This window comes from Sinocyclocheilus rhinocerous, unplaced genomic scaffold (genome assembly GCF_001515625.1).
Source record: "Sinocyclocheilus rhinocerous isolate Xijiao unplaced genomic scaffold, SAMN03320098_v1.1 scaffold263, whole genome shotgun sequence".
Classification (NCBI taxonomy): Eukaryota; Metazoa; Chordata; class Actinopteri; order Cypriniformes; family Cyprinidae; genus Sinocyclocheilus; species Sinocyclocheilus rhinocerous.
In genome coordinates this window covers 1,777,608-1,792,900 of record NW_015645086.1, presented here as the reverse complement: position 1 = coordinate 1,792,900, position 15,293 = coordinate 1,777,608, and the positions used below count along the sequence as shown (strand labels likewise).

General features: G+C 36.0%; 1 protein-coding gene across 2 annotated transcripts in view; it reads left to right on the top strand.

Moving 5' to 3' along the window:
* The window catches only part of phactr3a (phosphatase and actin regulator 3a), a 35,751-nt gene that overhangs the window by 17,365 nt on the left and 3,093 nt on the right, over window positions 1–15,293 (top strand). For both annotated transcript variants that reach the window (XM_016509144.1, XM_016509143.1), the window contains exons 2-9: window positions 1,682–1,843; window positions 4,186–4,341; window positions 4,803–5,012; window positions 5,097–5,316; window positions 5,449–5,591; window positions 5,858–6,011; window positions 12,295–12,350; window positions 13,883–13,944. In XM_016509144.1, the coding sequence (XP_016364630.1) occupies window positions 1,682–1,843; window positions 4,186–4,341; window positions 4,803–5,012; window positions 5,097–5,316; window positions 5,449–5,591; window positions 5,858–6,011; window positions 12,295–12,350; window positions 13,883–13,944 (1,163 nt within the window). The remainder of the gene's footprint in view (window positions 1–1,681; window positions 1,844–4,185; window positions 4,342–4,802; window positions 5,013–5,096; window positions 5,317–5,448; window positions 5,592–5,857; window positions 6,012–12,294; window positions 12,351–13,882; window positions 13,945–15,293) is intronic.

Here is a 15,293-nt window from a genome sequence, read left to right as displayed (position 1 = left end):
TTGGGCAGAGACGCTCAGTCGATTGACCCGCTTCTTTTCTTATGTGGTCAATGATCAGAGGACCTCCGTGCATGCGGCATTTGCGGTTTGTGATGGCACTCGCTCTCTGCCCACACTACACTATTTCAGTAACAGAGTGTTTCGCAGAGCGTTGACTCATTTGCTCTATGAATGGAGCTTTTCCTGCGTGTGAATATTTAAAAGGATTAGGTCTAGCTTGCTGGAGGATATGAAGCTGCTGTTGGTGTTGTAGAGGCTTTTATGTTAAAATATGCAATTGTTCTTTGACGATAAACCACTGCTGACTTATTCAGAGCCGCATGTGTGTGTGTGTGTGTGTGTGTGTTCATGTAGGCAGATGTATTTGTGCTTAAGCTCAAAACTGAAAGACTATAATAGGAAATTCGTATAGACAAATAATAGAAAAGTTCTAAGAGGTACATGCTATGTAATTGCCTTCATTTAAGCAGGAAATGACATAATTTCCGGTCTGTTTTCCCTGATGAGAAAGACTGCAAATTTAAAATCAGTACACAAGCACATAAATAGCCTCATACCTAAAAAATATAACTAAAAGCCACAAAACAAAACAGAAAAACTACTATAATTTGTGGATCCCATCCATATTCAAATATGAATTTTATGAATATATGTAATTTATAGTATCATGACAATTGTATGTCACTATTTAAAATTATGTTAATAATGATGTAAAGCTTTATAATTACATATATAATAGATTTTCCTAATGTTGTTATAAAATATGACCAACCTGCACAAAAAGAACTGCCCATAATGTACCCTGAATAAAAAAATTATAAATAAATAAAATAAAAACATTTTGGAAAAACAATAAAATCCCTGTGATGGACTGACCATTCGTCCAGGCAGTTTTGTAGATAGACAGACAGACAGATAGATAGATAGATAGATAGATGTTCTGATCACTGCCTGTGTACCTGGATTATCCCTCGAGTCTCGCCCAATTGGATACTGTCCGCCCCTGCCTGGACCTTTGCCTTGTACCTGGATTATCCCTCTTGCCTTGCCATCAATATACCTGTTTGCCATTGTCTGACCTATGCCTGTTTTTGACCCCGTATCTTGTGAATAAAGCCTTGCAGATGGATCCGCACGCTTCCTGTGTTCCCTTCGTTACAGATAGATAGATAGATAGATTGATTAGATTTGATTAGAACTAATTCTTCATAATTATTAAAGTATTTAAAATGCTTCTAAAATAAATAGGAAATTCAGAAATCCAGAGTTGATCCTGTGACAACACACAACAGTAGTGTCTGCATTTAATGAACCTTGAAAATAAAAGAAAATTAAATAAAATTATTCTAAAGTATTAATATGTATTTAAAATGCTTCTAAACATTCTAAAAAATTAAAACCTTCAAATTTGATTCAGTGGGGTCTTTAAAGTTCATCTGACTCTCTCCATAGGTTGATTAGTGTGTCACAGTCTGTTTTTAATCTGCTCTGTAGTTTTAAATGAGCAGAATGGGCTTAGACAAATAAATCCACTGAAACATGGCTCCAATCAGATTAGGTGCTTTTCTAAACGAAGCAGCCAGTTTCAGTCTCATGGATCTTTCAAAATCAGTATCATCTGTCGTACCGTTGGATGTCACTGCTAGATGCTGATGGTTCCAGTCTGTCTTGTGTGTTACAGATGTGATGGAGCAGCAGAAGGTGCTGTGCTCCAGCTGTTTGGTGAGTGGAGTCCACACCCCTCCCATCCGGCGCCACAGCAAGCTGGCCACACTGGGGCGTATTTTCAGGCCGTGGAAATGGAGGAAAAAGAAAAACGAGAAGCTGAAGCAGAGCTCTACAGGTAAGACAAGCTGGGCTTTGTTTCACTTTTATTTTAATTTAGCCTATTACTGAAAACATGGCTATGTTGATAATACAAATGAACTTGCAAATGTGTGTTTGATGAAATATTTTGAGTGTCGAGTAATGTAAAAGTACCTTTTATAAAAAAGGTGATAAAAATATTGTTTTATTTCCAATTCATAACAAAGACAATTAACAGAGATTTATAAATGGGGAAATATTGCAAGACATTATTCAATGATGTGGGGTGACACAAAATAGTGTAATATAAGCGGAAAACAAAACTAACAAAATTAGGAGGCTGTGGGCCATAAATATATGGATGGCTATGAGTGATAGGTAGGTCATTAATAGCTCATTTTAATTTAATTTCACTGTTGAATGTAATCTTTAGCTAATATCAAAATGTATATCCATTTTTTCATACTGCACATTATAATGTTGTGATGCCTAAATTCACTTGTGGTGTTTAAAATTACTTATTTTAGTTTCTAGTGTTTTAATTTTAATTTATTTAGACAATAAAGTATTAAATTTTAATATCGACCATTTATTGGTTATTGGCCATAACAAGAAAATAATTATCAGCTTATCAGTATTGGCCAGAATTGTAATATCAGTGCACCCGTAACTAGCACTTTACTAATATCTATAGAGACATTAATTTAGTTTGGGCTAAAAGAAAGAGGACCTAAAACAGAACCCTGGGGAACACCGCAGATAACAGGAGTGATGGAGGATGGAGAAACTGCTGTTTGTCATTGAAGGACAGAACCAGAGGAGAGTTTCCAGTGTCAGTGATGCCAACATCTAAATGACAGAATCCAATAAAGAATTGAGGTCCAGAAGGAGTTGAATATTAAGCATCCCTGATTCAGCAAAGAGGAGGAGGTCAATTATGGCCCCACAGAGATCTGTCCCTGCTACTGTATGTAAAGGACAATATTCTGCCTAGTAAGGCTTGTATAGAATATAAGAAACTTGGTGCAGCACTAGTTGAGAGGCAACAGCTCTGTTCAGCAATGGTTTGTGATAGGTCTGTAATTATTTAACACAGAAGGACCTAGACAAAGTCTCCTGAGAATTAGGGTGTCAGCATCAGTTTTTAGTTCTAATGGAACAGTGCCAGAGGTAAGAGATCTGTTAATCAAGCATGAAATGAGTGTACTGATAGCAGACAGCTTTAAAAACAGTTTAGTTACATGATGAGACAATATCATCATCCAAAGTTAGAGGAGGAAGTGATACACAAATGATAGTAGATGCATGCACAGAATGAGGGAGGATGTCTGATGGTTTTGAGATTGGGAAAGAGCAGGCAAAGTCAATCCTTTGAAAACAAACAGCAGAGGTGTCACCATTTTTGGAGAGGGAAACCAGTAACTTTTCACTTCTTAGTAATTCTTCTTTAAAAATGATAGTTCCCCCAAAAATGAAAATTCCATCACCATTTACTCACCATCATGTCATTCCAGACCTGTACTGTATGACTTTCTTTCTTTTGTGGAACATAAAACAAGATATTTGGAAAAATGTTTCAACTGTTTTTGTCCATACAATAAAAGCTAGTGGGTACCAATGTTGTTCTAGACCCCACTGACCGTCATTGTATGAACATTTTTCAAAATATCTTCTTTTGTGCTCCGCAGAAGAAAGAAAGTCATACAGGTTTGGATGAGGATGAGTAAATACTCTTTAAGAGTAAGATGTGAGTGTCTAATGATATATATTTAGTGTTTATGGGGACCCAGGTTCAAATCCACCAATCCACCAATCCAAATAGCAAATTAAGTGATCAACATGCATTTTTATTGTATAAGTATCTTTTACATTTGGTTCTATTGGGAAAACATGGCAGGTGTTCATGATCTGTTATTGGACTGACCATTTAATTTAAAGTAAAGTTGCAACTACACTCAAAAATATTTATGTATGACTTATAAATATGCATCACTTCATTTTTTTTTTTAGTTTGTTTATGTTTTAACTAATCCAAATGGATGTCAATTTTATATGCAATTCAAATACATAAATCTTCAATTTAGGTCTGTGTCTGTATGACGCTTCTGAACAGCACACGTGAACCCCTGGCATAACTGGAGAGATAATTTGGAGAAATCAAGTGCCAGAGGTTTACAATCAGCAAAATGTATAGCTGTTCACTTTCTAGCACCCCCATGAAGATCTCAAATAACATCTCAAAGTCAAAGTCACAAACACCTACAGTACCCACATCATGTCAGCCAGAAGATGTTGCGTAATTTGTGTTGATGAATGTTTGTGAGTTGAGCAATCTAATGCAAACTTGAAAGTGTGAAAACACTGTTCTGTGTTGTGCAGATGTGGCCTTGGCTTGTGGACTTAACTCTCCAGACCTCAGCTCTCCCATCCAGGGCATCCCCGATGCTGAGATCCGGCTACCTGGCTCTCAGGGGCCCATTCTTAGCATCAGTAGCATGGAGTACCTCAGCTCAGAGCAAGACAATCTCCCTACTGGTGAGTGCTCTTTATCATTTTTATATATAATTAATTATATATAATTATTTATATTTACTAATACGCTGATTTGCTGCTCAAGAAACATTTCTTATCATTATCAATGTTAAAAACATTTTTTTCTGTTTAATGTTTTTGTGGAAACCATGATACTGTACCATCCAAACCTTTGATGTATGTAAGCATTTAAATAAGTAAAAAACAAAAAAAAAAAAACAACAACATAACTATTCAAAACTTTTGAGTACTGCTATTTGCTCAGCCAATAGCAGGAGTTCGGGGCGGGCCTAACTGTTTGACCGACCAATAGAGTACATGGGGAGTGATCGGGAAACCTGTCTGGAAACGGTCATTATTTTTTGCAAATATAATCCTTGACAATTAAACAACATTACCAATTAACCACATGTTTGAATTCCGTTCCTAATAGTTTAAACTATGATTTCTTTGCTTCCTATCAGTGGTAGATTCTGTACAGGACAATGAGACAACGGAAGAGTCAAATTCAAACGAGGAAGAGGAGGAAGACGAGGAGGCGGTTTCTTCTGTAAATGAGAATGAAGATGTTGAGGAAGATGAAGACAGAGACGAAGATGAGGAAGATGAACTGCAGGAACAGTCTCCTCCAAGCGGTCATGGCAATCTCGTTTCTCAGCTAAGCACGGAAGAAGGTGTGTTCATTTTCACATAAGGAAACTCAGATAAAATTATAAGATAATATTTCAGTATACGAATGCATTTTTTTATTTCCACAGACCCAAGTAAAGTCGTCATCGCATCAGTGCCTCAGTCAAACTCTTTTCTTCAAAAAGAACTGCCTAGAGTCCCTGACGGCCCTAGTCCTGTGGTTTTAAGAGGGCCTTTTACTAATCCTGTGGGGTCGCTGCATATAGGCAGCATACATCCGCCACTGCCCGCTAGCTGTATAATAGAAGAACTGCATCGAGCACTGGCAACAAAGCTCAGGCAGGACCGGTGAGGATGTTACCCTATTTTTATTATTGCTCGATTTCAGAAAGACTTTTTATAAAAGGTTTTAGAAGCATTTTCAATAGTTATTACTAATGTATCACATTAAAATGTGTCTCTTTCTTTTTCTTTCTTTAGCATTGAGCGAGAGCCAAGTGGAGATGGTGAAAGCAGAAAGGAAGCGGAGGAAAACAAGGAAAATGTTCGACAGGACCACTGCTTCACTGACGCTTCAGGAATTATCTACGATATTGACAGCTGGAACGAATCTGTCATTTCTGGTGGGTTTACCACATAACTTTTAATACTTGTAACTTTTTTACACCTAACATGTCATTAGATAGCTACTGCAATGATTTATTATAGCTAGACAATCAGGTAGAATTTGTATGTTTGCCATGCTATTATCATTGTATCATTGTGTTTTTTCATGTTGCATAATAAAAGTAGCAAAAGAGATCGATCATTGGTCATTTTTGTCTGGAAATCTGGATTACTTTGGGTTGTTCTGTCAGTAAGTTATGAATTATATGGCAAACGTGTGCAGGCACATTGCCAAGGAGGATGAAGAAGGAACTGCTGGCTGTGAAGCTTCGGAATCGTCCCAGCAAACAGGAGCTGGAGGATAAGAACATTTTTCCTGCGCGGAGCGACCAGGAGAGACAGGAGATCCGTCAACAGATTGAAATGAAGCTTGCCAAGTAAGTCATAAATATATGTTGACTGTACTGTATATATAAGTATATAAAATATTACACTGCCCTCTTCAGGACGTTTTTGGAAATACATGAAAATGTCATCAGGGACTGCTTAATATTTTTTTTTGCTAAACAAACCTGTTATAATCAACATACACTGTCAACCTTAATTCTACTATTCATTTAGCTACTAATTTTGATCTGTTAATTACACTGGGAAGCTTAGTGTTCGAGTCATATGCTCAATCTCCTTCGTTACGGACAGCAGATATGTTTACCTATATCACTTAAGGATTATATAGACAAGTGAATTTGTGAAACAGATTATGAAAACAGATTTTGTGCAAAGGTAGTGTTAGTATGTGTACAGTGGCTTGTAATCTGATGTAAGGTACATAGCAGAAACTGGGATTACAGTTGATTGAGGATTGGAGTTAATCTGAGTGAATAAATCCACTACAGCTTTCATTTGATTATATTTGATTATATCACCTGCCTTTGACTTCAGAAGTTCAGTTCAGTACATGATGCACTGCTCACGTTTGGTGTAGTGATACAAGCGATGGAGAACCTTCCACAGACTGCAACAACAATGCTTTGCTTTGCTTTTGCGTTGCTGTTTTCTAGTTTGCTATTGTTTGTCTTGCTTTGAGTTTTGTTTTGTTTATTTTGCTTTGTGGTTTGTTTTGCTCAGCTGTATTGTTTTTGTGTTTTGTTTTGTTTTTTCTTTGTGTTTTTTTGTTTAGCTGTGTTGTGATTTTTTGTTTTGATTCGTTTTGTTTTGCTTTTCTTTGTTTTGTGGATTGTTTTGCTTTGCTGTGTTGTTTGGTTTTGTTTTGCTCTGCGTTGTTCGTTTTGTTTTGCTTTTTCTGTTGTGGTTTGTTTTGCTTTGCTGTGTTGTGTTGTTCGGTTTTGTTATGTGTTATGTTTTGCTTGGTGTTTTGTGGTTTGTTTTGCTTTGTGTTTTGATTTGTTTTGTATTTTGTTTTGCTTTCTTTTCTTTGTTTTGTTTTGCTTTGCTTTGCTGTTTGGTTTTGCTTTGCTTTGCATTGTTTGTTTTGTTTTGCTTTTTGTGTTGTGGTTTGCTTTGCTGTGTTGTTCGGTTTTGTTTTGCGTTATGTTTAATATGTTTTGATTGGTGTTTTGTGGTTTGTTTTGCTGTGCTGTGTTTTGCTTTGCTTTGCATTTTGTTTGAATGAATTTTTACATTTTCAGTATGGCATTACAAATCTCAGCTGTTAGATTCTCAGCAAACATAAACTGTGACATCTACTACTTCATCCTTCTGATAGAAGCAATGTAGTGTCTGATCTTTACAACTAGGTCTGAGGGGAAGAACAGCTGAGGAAGGCCTGCAGTGCCTCACACAATTACAGATCTTGTCAGGATAAGTCTTATGTAATCACAGTAAAAACAGTAATATTGTGAAATATTATTACAATTTAAAACACCTGTTATCCATTTGAATATATTTAAAAAAGTAATTAATTTTTTTGATGGCAAAGATGAATTTTCAGCAGCCATGATTTTACAACTAGGTCTGAGGGGAAGAACAGCTGAGGAAGGCCTGCAGTGCCTCACACAATTACAGATCTTGTCAGGATAAGTCTTATGTAATCAGCTGTGGTATTTGTCACCTTTGTGGATTTTCAGAAGAAACAGCGATTATAAGAGAGCTTTGTTACGACTGCAGTGACAGACACAAGGTGCTAAAATGTCATGAGAAATTATGGTAAGTGACCATCCTAAGTTATGTAATGTGAGAGCCATGAGTGGTTTGTAACAAAGATGTGATTCAGATGTGAGGAGAAAGCAGACACTGTGCTGCTGCAGGTGTTTACATTAGATTAACTTTAGGCACAGGAACACATTCAACAGATTCATACATATGATGCACATTTACACTGAATAAATGGCTTTTAATTGTGAAATAGTTCTGGATGCTTAACAAGTCATTGATTATTTGCACTTAATAAACCTAAATAATTGTTGTACTTTTAAGGATTTTGGAGTCACATGTTCATAGCTGGATGTGTTAGATGCTTAGCAGATATTTCCCGAGAGTAAGGTCCTGTTAGAACTTCTAATTGGAATCACAGGGTTCACTGTGTGCGTCATACTCTTTATAAGTTGCTACATTTTAGAGTGGGAAGTCTGGTTAAATTTAGCAAAGCTGAAAATTCAGCCAGGTGCCTTGGTTTTCCCTAGAAACAAGGTTGATGATTTTACATAACACACAGAATTCATAAAGTATATTGATGTTAAATCTGTATTGATTTGTCAAAAAACATTTTAATTTGAAGATGTCCCTTGTAAAAAAAAAAAAGAAGAAGTGTGCTTAATAGAGTGCAGCAAGAAGTACAAATTCCATTCATTTTCTCCATAGGGAAATAGATTTTTAACAATAACTGATAAACCTTCAAAGTCAGACCTGTTGTGAGCTCCAAGGTTGATAATCAATTGTTGAACCCATCTCTTTTGATTAATTTAACTTTTTTTTTTATTTTTTATAATCATGTTAAATAGCGGAATTTGTGGTGAAAACGACATTACCCATGAGGCTGTTACGGGGCAAACAAGACACGAGACGTACGGATCCATTTGCAAGCTTTATTAAGGGTGTGGTCAAAACAGGCGAGGGTCAGGCAATGGCAAACAGGTATATAGAAGACAAATCAAGAGCAGTCCAGTAAACAAGCGAGGGTCAGTCGACGGCGAACGTAATCCAACAGGGGCGAGACTAGAGGGATAATCCAGGTACAAGGCAAAGATCAGAACACGAGAAAACAGACAAGGCAAGACTACGATAAGGCTAGGAAAACTAAGCAGGCTCCGTAAGGTAGCTATCAGCTATAGCAGTGATACACGCTAAAAAAAATACTCAGCCGTTTGAAAGGGATCTGAGTGAGTGTTATATAGTGAATGTGTGATTGGTTACAGCTGTGTGCAATCAGTGCAATGGATGATGGGATATGTAGTCCAGGATGACATCCAACTGTTTGTGTAGTGTGAGAGTCAATGTAATGGAAGGGTGACCTCTGGTGGTGAGTGAATTGAAGTTCATAGACCGGATTCGTGACGGATGCTGTATAGAAAATTCCGCCAATTACAGTCGAGAGAGCAAGCGCCACGAATGACATAATCGAGTCGGTCTCCCTACGCTCTCAAAATGGTTAAATATTTGTGTGTGTATGTATATATGTATATAACATGTAAACTTAAAATATATTTGTCTATCGATACAAATACTACTATGTTAAACAGGGCCGTTTCTAGCCAATTTGACTCTAGCCCAATAATGTTGGGGGATCCAGTGGGGTCGGCAGTCATATTTCAGGGTGACCGTGCCACTCTTTATCACAACCCTGCTAAAAGTGCCAGTAAGTGCGCTCATTGGCGCCCCTTCAGCTGGTGGCGCCCTAGGCGACCGCCTAGCTCGCCTATGCCTAGAAACGGCCCTGATGTTAAATGAATAGTTTTATATTTCACCATTGTTTTTAATTCAATTAATGTCATTTGCAATGCTTCATAGGATTGTAGTTGTTGTATTAGAACTGACAAATGATTTTCAGTAAATACAGATACAATTTAACAATATTTCAAAGACAATAGACATAATTATGAAATCATATTTAAAGATGTACTTAAATCCTACATAAATCATTTAAAAAGTACTTGAATTTAATATAAATGTATAAACTATAATACATTTAATTGCAGGTAACATGCAATTAAGTGTCCGAACACATGACATTCAGTAGCACTTTTAAAGTATATTATTTAAAGTATAGTATATATTTAATATTATTAATATATTAAAGTATATTAAGTACTCTTTGTAAAGCCTTCAGTGCAAGACTTTATTTTAGCCATTTTGTAATTGACAGTATCAACCAGAATGGAGGCAGGAAAAATGAGAAGGTTCGGGTCAGTTCAGGTCAGCTGAGAAGGACAGTCGTTTCAGAGGTGGAGCATGTTATTACATCTTGATGTATTGTCTTATAAAGACATTTTCCTTTCTTAGGATTAACACGCACACGCAAGTCTGAGCTAAACACACAGTGACACTTTGCCGCAGCAGCATGTCATGACCTTCCTATCTTTGGCTTGCCGTGCTCTACTCCACCACCGAAGAAAGACATGGCTGGAGCTATTTTTAGAGCTCAGACTGGTGAATAATGGATGCTAGTGCATGTTCCCCTCCTCCATCTCTGCCTCCACCTTGCACACCATAGTGAATACCAAATACGGCCGTAGTTTACAGTAGTACTCATCACAGCTTGATGGAAAGTAGTTTGGATAAAGTGCACTGCCATCCGTCCGTTAATTAAATGAGTCTGATTAATGACCGGTGCATAATGCAGACCAATGGCACGAGCTTCCAGTGTTACTCGGGTAGATTTCTTTGTTTCAGTATTCACGTGGAGGCTACTGTTGCTAGGCAACCCCTGATACAGGTCAATAATATCCAGGCAGCTTCCAATGGGGCTTTGGGAGTAGTTCTCCATTTCAGTTCATGAAATATTAACGCTGCCACATCTGCTGGAATCCCGTCTTACTCAGCTTATATGAGTGACAGCAGTGTTACAATGGCTGGAATGCAAAATAATGCTGTAAAATGCCTTATAATTAATCAGATCTCTACATATAGCTTTGGGTAGCAAAGTATTTCGAATTAATAGTGTGTTTGAAAGCAGCTGCACAGCAATTTCCATGAGACAACATGCCATTATACCACAATCTAATGAATAATCGTAACATAGTTGAGTCATTCCTGTTATAGAGTACATTTTCAGCTCTGTTACTTTTAATAAATGTAATTTTAATGTTTATATATATATATATATATATATATGTATCATCAAAATAAATATTTCCTAAAATGACACCACAAACAATAAATATATGTATGTATTTATTTAAAAGAATATAGCAGACCTGTTGATAATGTTGAAATTATTACTAATATTATTAATATTTTATATCAAACAGAATACAGTGTTCTAGTGAGACAAAGCAATACTTATAATTGATAATAATTTAGTAATTAATTAAGCAATGACTAAAAAACATCACAGAATTGATCCAATTCAATTCTTGTAGGTTGTGTCATTGATTTTAAAAAAAAATTTCACTTCCAGGAAGATAGGCTTTTACTGGCTTTTAATTAGGAATATTAAAAAGACAAAGAGTATAAAAAGTAAGATTAGGGAAAGGAAAGTGTAAACTGATTACCAATTAAAGCAATATTCCCATCGAAACATTTTAGTTAGAGAAAGAGAAAAATAAACACCTGCAATATTACATTTTTTAAACATTTTTTTCATGTCAGAATTTAATTAAGTAGTGAAATTATAAGTACAAATATTTAAAATAAACCCCTAAGTTTACGTAATTGTGAAATGTGATCGAATAAAACTCACTTTATGATTTCTGCCTTTAAAAAGTGAGTTTAATATTTATACAATAACGGCATAGGCGTGACCCAGTTGCTTTGATCTATACTTTCTACTTGCCATTTTCCAGCAAATTATATTCAAACTAGTAATTCTCAAACAATAAAAAGATTCACTTAACCTAATTAGTGCGCTACTACAACGAGCGCGTGGAGGAGCGCTCACTCACTTGAGTCTACAAACCACAACAAGGAGCACGAGTTCTCTCGCGCGCCGTTAAATGCACCGACTGCACTTTCTCACTCACTTGAGTCTCATCAGCACCGCATCTTAATAGTTGCTGCCTATTTAGGAAAGGTGCTCAAAAACTCAGTGTTTTGCATCCAGATGAGGAGTAATAACTGTCAGGCTGAACAGCACAAAGGACGGAGAGACTTTGAGCGTCCCTTCAGTATCTCCCTCAGCTCTGGATCTCACGAGCCGCTTCAGCACGAGACAGTAGGCGCGTTTCCATTACCCTTCAAATTGCGCAAATTGAAATTGCGAATTGAAAATACGCCTAATGGAAACGCGTCAATTTCGAGTCTATGGTTTATTCCAGCCGTGCCACGCACGTTTCTGAAGCGGCTCTCTTTGCTGCTTCTGTAAAGATACACGCATATGTCTCCTTTGAATAAATATAGCCAAAATCCCGCCAAAATCCGTTGCCATGACTTATCGCGAGAGGCAAAAGGTTACGTTTTAGTCGCATAACATTGGTTAATGGAAACGCCGTCATTTCGCAATTCTTTTTTATCGACATTTATAAAATATCGCCATAGTTTTGCGCAAATCTGTAATGGAAACGCGCCTAGTATGGTTCAGAACGTTATTCTGATCTTTTTCCGCAGGAGACTCAGTCAACGGCCGGCCGCTGAAGAGCTGGAGAGCAGAAATATTTTAAAACGTGAGTATTAAGCGATATAAATTATCAACAATAATCTAAATAATAAATGTATGTATCAACAATTGTTGTTTGTGAGTAATAATAATCATAATGTTATTAATGAATATTGTTTATAGTGTTGCAGAGTAATATCACTTTTTCAACTTCATTGTAATAATTGTATTCGTTAAATAAATAACATTTTATTATTGTTGTTGTATTATATGTACACCAATAATAATAATAATACAATATATATATATATATATAGTACAAATATTCAGTTTGTAAAAAAAAGAATATATATTTTATTATTAATAATAAAAAATATTAAAAAACAAGATTAAAAAATAGAGATATTTTTTTATCATATCTCTAATCATTTTTAATCAGCACTTATTAATTAAACCGGTACTAACTGCTACTTCATTGTATTGATGTTTATATTTGGTAAATAAATAAGTAATGTTTTTATATTCTATATGTCTGTCAATAATAGCTAATAACATTTTAATTAAGTAATTATGAATTTTGTTTTTGATATTGCACAGTAATATCACTATTGCTACTTCTTTGTAATAACATTTATATTTGTTAAATAAACAGATAAATATATATATATAATTTATATATTAATTTTATAATATTGTAACGAGTCAATCCACTGAAGGCGAGTTGAAGTGAGAACCCATGTGCAGTTTATTCACAAACGTGATCCAAAATCCAAACATAATCCAAACAGAGACTTGACTTGAACAGACTTGACTTGGCACAAAACAAACTAGACTCACCAACAGCAGGTTACATAATCAATACACGACAAGAACTATGGGAACATGATGGCTACTTATATCAGACAATGAGGGTCACATGACAAGAACAAACCAATGGGAAACAAGACACATGACACAAGGAGGGTCACATGACATGAACAAACCAATGGGAAACAAGACACATGACTAGGACTACCAATCAGAACATGACACATACACAAGGCAGAGATACATGAGGGAAGGGAAGCATGACACTAACAGCAGGAAACAATTACAAAATAAAAGACATGGAAAACATGAACATGAAACAAAACCCAAACACCACATTACAAATATAAATTATATAATTTAAATATTAAGTAATCTTATAAATGAAAAAACAAGTGTTTTTATCATATCTTTAATCAGCACTTTAAATTGTTTTATTATTAATATTTATATTTTTAAATAAATAATAAAATGTTATAATCTATACATGCATATCAATAATAATAAAAACAATAATAATAATAATTAAAATAGTAAATAATTTACTAAAGTTTTTGGTGGTTGTTAAGGTGAAAATGTAATCCTTACTTCAGTCAAAATACTTAAATGTGCTAACATGCTTTTTGAGGTCTTCCATTGCTTTGTAGTGCACAAAATCACTACAGACTACTATCAAGTAGATTACTGTAGTCTGTCAGATAAGATACATTGCTCAAGCAGGTCTGTTGAGTGACCCTGCGACTGCACTCTTGATTAGATCACCCTCACTGAGTCTCTCTTTGGCTCTTTCAGAGAGGAATGATCAGACGGAGCAAGAGGAAAGAAGAGAGATCAAACAGAGACTGAACAGAAAGGTAAACAACCGCTCGTCTCTCACATGAACCTCAGGTTCATTTCCCTTGCAGCATGCTTTATTTGTATATATCATGGATGCTGTTGGTCATGTTTTAGACTTCTGCTGCTAATATTGCTACTTGCAGTAAGACATTATAAAACATTGTCTAGAGCTGAATAAAGATGCATCAGTCAAGGACAAGCAGTGGTTTTCAGAGGGGTAAAGCAATTTTGTGGACTAATAATGTTCAGAATTAGTTGCATCAGATTGAGAGAACCTCCATTAAAGTATTCAGACCATAGAGTTTGATGAGAAGAAAAGAGCTGATTTCACGGACATGCCAGAAATGACTGAGATCTGTAAGCTACATTTTTTCAAAAAATGTGAGCGTGTGAATTCTTATTAGGCTAACCGAGACTTGTCATTTGCACTTACATATTGTTACTCTTTTGTTAGTTTTGATTGCTTCTATTGTCCTCATTTGTAAGTCGCTTTGGATAAAAGCGTCTGCTAAATGACTAAATATAAATGTAATGTAAATGTTATACATTTATATAAACATCCCCATGTTATTTAATATTTCCCCATCACTAGAAATATTATTTAATGATTTATTTGACCAAAAGCTGGCGCGGCTCCCAGATTGATGTGGTGTGGTTAACTAGGGGTGATGATGACACGCACATAGTTTGGTGCCAGTATGCCAAAGAATTGCAGAAAAACAGCCTTAGATCCATTTTGGCATTTTTCATATCTCCTGACCACTTGGTGGCAATGTGCCAAAACTGTGCGGGTAACCTCAGGACATGGTTGTCATAAATTGTGTGATATACAAGACGTAAAACATGATAGTGCCACCTAGTGGCCGATTTCTTTCAAATTTCTCACAGACCTCTAGGGCCATGAGTCAAACGGGCCCACGGAGTTTCGTTCCAATCGGCCTCTGTTAACCTTGTCTAATAGGTGCTCAAAGTTAATTGGCTGATGGCGGCCATGCTTTTCTCAAGATACACCAATGCCCTCGAAGATATTGGTGGCACCATGGACAATGACACTGGATGCCAAATTTCAAGTCAATCAGACTAATGGGTGCATAGTTACAGCCATTTTCATGTTTTTTTTTCTTGTTATAGTGCCACCAAGTGATCAAACTCCCTAATTTTTGTAATTTGACCAAAGATTGAGCTCATTCATATGTGTTCCGAGTTTGGTGAAAATAGCTCATTCCATTCAAGAGTTATAGCCGTTTTAATAAAAGTGGCTCCACTCACTTTGAACGTTTTTACGTCCTGTTCCGACCGACAATGGAACTTCAACTTGGTTTTGATAAATTGCTAATCAGACTCCAGAGAACTTTTCTGCACTGGT